Source organism: Myotis brandtii, unplaced genomic scaffold, assembly GCF_000412655.1.
Source record: "Myotis brandtii unplaced genomic scaffold, ASM41265v1 scaffold115, whole genome shotgun sequence".
In the NCBI taxonomy this organism is placed as follows: Eukaryota; Metazoa; Chordata; class Mammalia; order Chiroptera; family Vespertilionidae; genus Myotis; species Myotis brandtii.
The window spans coordinates 10,847,347-10,855,501 of record NW_005353967.1 but is presented as its reverse complement, the minus strand read 5'-3'; the positions used below and the strand labels follow the sequence as shown (position 1 = coordinate 10,855,501).

At 43.4% G+C, this 8,155-nt stretch overlaps 1 protein-coding gene across 4 annotated transcripts in view; it reads left to right on the top strand.

Annotated features, from left to right (window-relative positions):
• Positions 1 to 8,155, top strand: part of ADAMTS6 (ADAM metallopeptidase with thrombospondin type 1 motif, 6) — a 229,492-nt gene that overhangs the window by 215,013 nt on the left and 6,324 nt on the right. For 3 of the 4 annotated variants that reach the window (XM_014549001.1, XM_014548999.1, XM_014548995.1), the window contains one exon: positions 4,177 to 5,782. The exons of the other annotated variant lie outside the window; for it this stretch is intronic. In XM_014549001.1, coding sequence (XP_014404487.1) covers positions 4,177 to 4,286 — 110 coding nt within the window. In that variant the 3' untranslated portion in view covers positions 4,287 to 5,782. Of the gene's footprint in view, positions 1 to 4,176; positions 5,783 to 8,155 lie in introns of those variants that run through there. 4 annotated transcript variants of the gene reach the window in all.

Here is an 8,155-nt window from a genome sequence, read left to right as displayed (position 1 = left end):
CAACGTTCCCTAAAATTAACTTAATAAACTTTACTTAAAGTTTTAAGTCAACTTTGCACTGTACGTGCGCGCCCGCACGTGGTATTTTGTGGAAGAGCCACACTCAAGGGGCCAAAGAGCCGCATGTGGGTCGTGAGCCACGGTTTGCCGACCACTGGCCTAGGACAACCAATCCACTGGGAGGAGGCAGTGCTGGAATTCACCCCCAGGCCTACCTGACCCCAGATCTGCTGCTCCTCACGGTTTTGTGCTGCTGGTGCAGGCAGGTCCTGGGTACTCATGAGTAGTTCCAACCTCCTTAAGCTTGATCCTGCCCCCAGGACCCAACTGACATCCTGCTTTCAATCAAGTTAGTCACAATCAAATTAGTTGGGAACCAATGAACAGAGGTATTGGGAAGGTCAGAGAGAGACACGCTGGCTGCTGGCCTCCAGTCTACCCCTAAGCTAGACACTGCTCCTGGCCTAGACGACTCTGGGCCTCTGCATGCCCAGGCTGCCTTCTCATTTCCAGCACCCACCTAAACACCAGATTCCCCAGGATCTATATTTGCAAGGGTCCTAATGGATGGATGGAGGAATAGTTGGAGGGAAAAACTATTTATGAATATTTTATTATATTCATTATTTATTATTATTTTTTTTAGCTTGATGTGTTTTATTTTTGTTTATGTCTAAATTCTCTTCCCTGCTCCTGTACTGACGGGGAGGCAAGTGTTAAAATAATGGCAATGCCTCACAAGTCTTCAAAGCAAACTTGTCTATCCGTAGTGACAGTGGACATTTACTATATGCCAGGCACTTTATTTTTTAAATTGTTTTATTGCTTAAAGTATTACAAAGAGTATTATATATGTCTCCTTTTTTTTTCTCCCCTTGACCTGCCCCTAGCCTCCCATACCCCCCAGTATCTTGTGTCCATTGGTTATGCTTATATGTATGCATACAAGTCCTTCAGTTGATCTCTTACCCCCCTCCCCCCGCAACCCTCCCCTGCCTTCCCACTGTAGTTTGACAGTCTGTTCAATGCTTCTTTGACTCTGTATCTATTTTTGTTTTTATATGTTTTTTAAGTTGACTTTTAGAGAGAGGAAGGGAAAGGGACAGAGAGATAGAAACATCAATGCGAGAGAAACACCCATCGACTGCCTCCTGCACAACCCCTACTGGGGATTAGGCCTGCACCCCATTCATGTGCCCTGACTAGAAATTGAACCATCAACCTCTTAGTTCATGGGTCAGCACTCAACTGCTGAGCCACACTGGCTCGGCATTTATTATCTACTAGAGGCCTGTTGCACGAAGAGATTCGTGCAATAGGCCTTCCTTTCCCCTGGCTGCTGGCACCGGTTTTCCTCCGGCACCTGGGACCCAGGCCTTCGCTCTGACTGGGGCTCTGGCCAGAGCTGGCCCCAGAGCCGTCAGGCCTCGCTGCTCTGCCCCTGGGCCATCAGGCTTTGCTCCACCGCTTGGAGCCTGTGTATGCAAATTAACCGCCATCTTTGTTGGGTTAATTTGCATACTCTCCTGATTGGCTGGTTAGTGTAGCGAAGGTATGGTCAGTTAGCATCTTTGTATATTATTAGGTAAGATTATTGAATCAGATTCCAAAGTCTAAATCTAAAAGAAAAAAATCTGTGAAGTTTCTTGTGCAGCAACTCTTCCAAAAATGGAGTAATGAATCTCCCAATAAAGTTGTATATATTCCCAGGAAATATTCTTCTTTGTTTGGTCTGCAAACTGATGTGTGCCTGTAGAACAGCATTTTCTCAGTAGCAATCTAAATGTTGCATCCTCATTGAGCGCAATTCACAGTCATCAGGTAGTAAGAGATAATAGCTAACAGTGGTCACAGTAACAGTAATTCATTGTTCTATACTTACTGAGGGCTTTCCATGCACTAAGTGATAGCACAGGTTCTACCTGTTACAGATGGGGGTGGGCACTCTTGTCACCCCTGTTTACAATGAGGAAACTTGGGCACAGAGAGGTTAAGTGGTTTGTTCAGAGCCATAAAGTTAGTAAATGATAAAACTAGGATTAAACCCAGGCAGTCTGGCTTCTAATTTTATTTCCTTGTACTATTAAAACAACCAGTCTTCTTCTATCTGATTATCAACTAAATCATTTTTATATTTTGGCAAAGAAGGCCAATGCTAAAGTGTATTTGGTACTTTGAGCAGCTCACGAAGCCCTATTGCAGAGAGTGAGCGCAGTAGTCTCCCAGGCGGGCTGCCCACGAGGATGGTGACTTGGAACTAAAGATGAGGGAAATTGTGCCAGCGTTTCTCACCACTCTAATAACTGCATTACCTTGACAATATGCTCCTCTTGGTTACACTGATACAACTTTTTTTCCACAAAAAAATATTCTTAGTCTAAACTTTCTTTGGGTACTTTTGAAAGGTCATGACAGAGAGGAAAAGAAAAAAAAAACCCCACTAAAATAACAAGTGACCTCCAAATTAAAATACATGGGGATCTTTTCACCTCAAATTCAAACTCAATAGACCAAATATTGACTGAATTGTCTATTTTAGTGCAAAGTTTACAGAAAGTTTTTCTGTCTCTGCTACCTGCTTTCAGCCAAAACTTAAATTTATTGAGAATCCTATGGTGGAAAGTTTTAATTCGAATTTCTCATTGGTATTCTCTCTGTGAATCGAATCTTGAGTACGAGTTCAGTGGTAGCAGAGCTTATATTTCCAGAGGGTTGGGGCTTACAGTTTACAGTGTTAAGTCTTTCACTGAAAGAACCTTGAAAGTGTGATCAACACGATTGTTACCTGGTTTTCAATAATAACAACTGTGAACTTGCCCATTCCTTTGCATTTAATTTTCCATGCTTATCACATGGCTCTGTACCATAGACATGATCTCTTAGAACTTTAGAGAATTTCTGAAGTCAGGAAAAAACCAAGCAAACAACAACAACCAGTCACTCTTCTGTTCCACTAAACCTGACCCAGTGTTCTGCCTGATTCTAATTACCTTCAACAATTTACCCAGGATGCTTCAGTGTAACCACCTGGAAAAATGAGGGTGGAACTTTGATTCTGGGAGGCATATGGAAATTTAATTACTAGGTTTACAAAGTATTTTAAAATCCCCAGATAAAAGTGACCAGAGGACTGGAGACGAATATCATTATTCGCAGCACCTGACCCAGTGTTCTGCCTGATTCTAATTACCTTCAACAATTTACCCAGGATGCTTCAGTGTAACCACCTGGAAAAATGAGGGTGGAACTTTGATTCTGGGAGGCATATGGAAATTTAATTACTAGGTTTACAAAGTATTTTAAAATCCCCAGATAAAAGTGACCAGAGGACTGGAGAGGAATATCATTATTCGCAGCAGTGGGATTATGTGTGTGTGTGTGTGTGTGGGGTGGCTCTCAGCCCCATCCTCTGCAACCAGCCTCAAGGGGAGATGGAGAAAGAATCATTTATTCACCTTCTGGCTGCAAGAAGTGCAGGCTGCAGCTGTGGCAATTCTAGCACCGAGGAGAAAATACACATAGGAAAAAAGAAGGCCATGTCTCACTTCCAAATTAAAAAAAGACATTTCTACATGTTTCCATAACCCACAGACTGCTGCCATTTGAGGCCAACCCCTCAAAGTTTCCCTCTTTGTCTAGTGTAGTTGCTGAATCTAGGCCACTGTCAGCAATCCTTTTCATTCACCCGGGCCCAGCCCCACGCCTCACAGATGCAGAGGTTCTCTTGAGACATGTGTACTTTGGTATCAAACAATGCAACTCATGTTTGATTTTGGATAACCTTGCACTGTGAATAAAATAACCCTTGAGAAAGAAGCAATAAAAGCGCTGTAAGAAAAATGACTCATGTTTCGAAGCTGTCTAAAGTGATCACTTATCCAAACAAATGGTAATTCTTTCAAGACACAGTGGGCATGCACCATACTTATAAAAGTCTGGGAGAAAAGCCTTGCACATTTTTTTAAAAATTTGTGTTAAAATATATCAAAAGAATGTTTCTGGTAGGCTGTCCCAGACCGGGTATGCTTAAAAATAAAAACAAAAACCACATGCATGCGAAAGCCAAGGTGGATTGGCACAAGGGGAGGTCCTTGCCCAGCATCCGGCTCCTTGGCTTGTTTATGTCCTTGTTTATGTGCCTCTAATTGTTTTCCATTTTCTGCCCCCATTCGTTAGAGTGCAAAGATGTGAGCAAAGTGGCTTACTGCCCGCTGGTGTACAAGTTCCAGTTCTGCAATCGAGCATACTTCAGACAGATATGTTGTAAGACCTGCCAAGGACAGTGACCCACGGAAAGCCGGAGAGAGAGCCTTGTCATTTCATCCTGGAAACGTGTCCATCACAGAGAGCCACCCGGAGGAAGAGGATTGGTGTCCTTGCAGATGCATTACCCTGTGGAAAACGTAACCACTGGTCAGCCCTAGCTGACAGGATTTCAATATTATTTTAACTTCTGTGAAGTAGGATTTATTGATCCAAAGTGCTGGACACAGTTTTAGGAGGGAATGCCAGATTGGAGAGATCCAAACAACACAGGGAGACTTGCTTACTGTGGAACGTTTGTGTTCTTTCGAGTAAATCCAATAGCCTGTTTACCTCCTTGGACCATTAAGATAATTTTTATTATAGACTTAGCAATGACACTGAATCCATTTGTATTTAAAACTGTTTAAAAATGTAGCTGGTATGACTTGGTCAACTATGGAAGTAAAGAAGATTCAGAAATCTTAAATCATAGCTTAAAAAATATTTACTATACTTTATCTCACTACAACAGCACCACCATTTAAATTCTAAACTGGGCTTTAACCTGTAATTTAAGGAGCAATTATAAATCAAGACTAATGAAAGTTTGTATGATTTTTTTTTCTTCCTTCTACTTAATTTCCTTAGGAATAATCCCCCTGTTCTGAACACTGCTGTGAGCCATATATAAAACTACATTAAACCGAACGACAGTGAAGGACTTAGTTGAAAGCAGTGCCTCAGTTACTGCAGCTGTGTAGCTCTATAAACTCAGTGCTAAAAGACTGTGGCCCGCCTGCCATTGTGCAAGTGAAGCTGAGATTCTCATTAACACTTTAAGAGAAAAAACATTTCAATGTCATGCAGAAGCCAGACCTGGGGTATGGTAGAGACTCAAGTACCAGGTCCTGTGCTGCCATCACACAGGGATGCCTCAGCTCTTAATAGGAGTCACTCCAACTCACTCGTGTTTACAGCCACAGAACGGCTTCTGCCCCACTGGGTGGCTGCACCTACACTAAGCTTACTGAGACGATACCAGGCAAAAAAGATAGACTGGCTCAGTAACAACCAGGCAGACCCTTTTGCTGACAGTTACGATGGGTTCCAGATGTCCCTTCTTTGATATGGCAGGAGGGCATTTATTTATATGGGAGCAAGTGTGTGTGTGTGTGTGTGTGTGTGTGTGTGTGTGTGGGCGCTTTTGAGTGTGTGGGTAGATGAGTGTGCTTGCACGTAAACGTGCTATTTCTCTGAGTTTAAAGTAGGCAAGGGATAACAACCAAAGAAGAAAAACTCATGAGGACTAGAGATCACAAAGCGTAATTTTAATAGTCACTCAACCAAGTATTTTATATTTTTTATGGTTACTCTGAACAGCAACTAAATGTGAAACCCAGTTTCTTGAGCAGGTCAGATTCTAGAATCAAATCCACCTAATTTAAATTGACTAGCTCACACATTCCCTATCCACAAGTTTCACATCATGCTCATCAAAACCCATGACAGTGAAATTTAAAAAGAAAGAAAGAAAGAAGAAAAAGTTTATATGAATATTTTGTACTTGAACACTTGTAGCTTGCAGCAGGTTCCGTTGAATGTGCTCTGTGTCCTACACATGTGTCCACCGTGCTACACCGACACCTCACACTCCAGCCAAATGGCTAATCCGTAAAGATACTACTTGCAGTTGAAGAGCATATCTGACTACATCCATCACTATGCTCTGAGACTCCACGTCAGGTGTATGACCTAGACCATGACTTGATGGGGGTGATTAGGTGCTTTCAGAAAGGAAGAGAAACTCACAGACTCCAAAAACCAACCTAGATCTCAGTTGTGCTGTGGAGAGTCAGCATGGGATGGGGTTCTGCACGCTCAGTCGTGCTCATTTGTCTCTCATCACCTGCTTTCTCAACCCCACAGCTCATGTCCCTGCGCTTCCCAGGGAGAGCTGTTGACAATACTTGAGAGTTGCTGCCAGGGCCCCTGTCCATGCTGCCTCAGAATACTGCCCAGGTGCCGTCTTAGCCATTCAGCAAAGGGAGGGCCAGGGGCCCCAGCACTGAATTCCCGTGGTGCTTTGCCAAGAGCAGTTAACTTGGTGCTAATCTGGTGAAATAGACAAAAGATGAGTGGTTTCTGTGGCATTTTAGGCACAGGTTTGCCATCAGGATCTGCTTTTCTCCAACATAAATATCAGCTCATCTGTTTATTTAAACAGATTTCTTACATTATTGATTAAGGGCTATTTTTTTTTTTTACCTCACTTGGAAACGAACATTGCGAGGGCCATCCTCCCGGGCACCAGGCACCCCTGACTGGTTGTGGAAGAGGAGGGCAGCCAGTGCCCTCTGGGGTGTGCACAGCACCAGGGGGCTCCCAGGGCCAGCATCAGGTCACCTTCTCAGAAGGAACCAAGCACAGAACGTAACAGGACTAAACATTTCAGATAGGCCCTGAATTAAAATCCGAGTGAGGAAAAATGTCACATTCCACAGCACACCACAATACCGCTGCTGCTCTGTAGTCAACCGCGTGGCTACATACGCTCTTTTCCTAAATAGTAACAGCAGGATCATCAGTGAAGGCTGAGCCCCCATGGCAGGCCCTCCAAAAATAGTGAGCTCTATAGACTACTTAGGGAGCCCCAAGGAAGCTGGTACCCCGTGGCTGAGAACAGTATCTGCCACTGGCAGAAAAGCCTACTCAAAACGGAAAGGGAAATATCCCCAACTGATTAAACCCCTTGAAACACACATGACTTCCCGATCAGTTCATTTCATTAGGAATCTTTTATTTGAGTGAATGTCACATAGGTATCCTTAATAATACAGAATGAAATTACCTTTGTATTATTGTGATTAGTTGTTGCTTATTATTTTGTACTCAGTATTAATGTGGTACACTGTTACTTATTTTTTTTTTGCTTTTGTAAATTATATTCTAATTTATTGCCATGTTTCCTAACACTTGTCCTTCATTCATTCTCCTGCTTGTAATGAAAATGAAAAGTCATTGTAACACTTGATGGAGTGAAATTCCACACCAGGCACAGATTTTTTATTAACATAGATAATTTAGTAAAAATAAAAATTCAGCTTGTAAGAATGATTCCAATGGAAGTTGTCTATTTCTTTCTTTTTTTAAAAAAAATATTTTTTTATTGATTTTTTACAGAGAGGGAGAGGGATAGAGTATTAGAAACATCAATGAGCGAGAAACATCGATCAGCTGCCTCCTGCACACCCCCCACCGGGGATGTGCCTGCAGCCAAGGTACATGCCCTTGACTGGAATTGAACCTGGGACCCTTCAGTCCGCAGGCCAACGCTCTATCCACTGAGCCAAACCGGTTAGGGCAATGGTTGGCAAACTGCGGCTTGGCAAACCACGGCTCGCAAGCCACGTGCGGCTCTTTGGCCCCTTGAGTGTAGCTCTTCCACAAAATACTGGCTCTTCCACAAAATACCGACTTCTGCGCATGGGCCACGAAGTTTCAATTGCACTGTATATGCGCACCCGCAACTGTATATGCGCGCCTACACCTGGTATTTTGTGGAAGAGCAACACTCAAGGGGCCAAAGAGCCACATGTGGCTCGAGAGCCGCGGTTTGCCGACAACGGGGTTAGGGCAATTTCTTGAACAGCTGGTATTAAACTTGCAGGAGTTATCCCTTGGAATACCACAGCTACATTATCCTAGTTTTCCAGGTAGTATCCAGGATTGAGTTAATTTATTGAATCCTTGTCACCTTTCCCAGAGATTGCACCTATTTATTATTATTATTGACTAGAGGCCCGGTGCACAAAAATTTGTGCGTGGGGGGGGGGTGTCCCTCAGCCCCACTTGTGCCCTCTCACAGTCTGGGACCCCTCGGGGGATAACAACCTGCTGGCTTGGGCCCCCT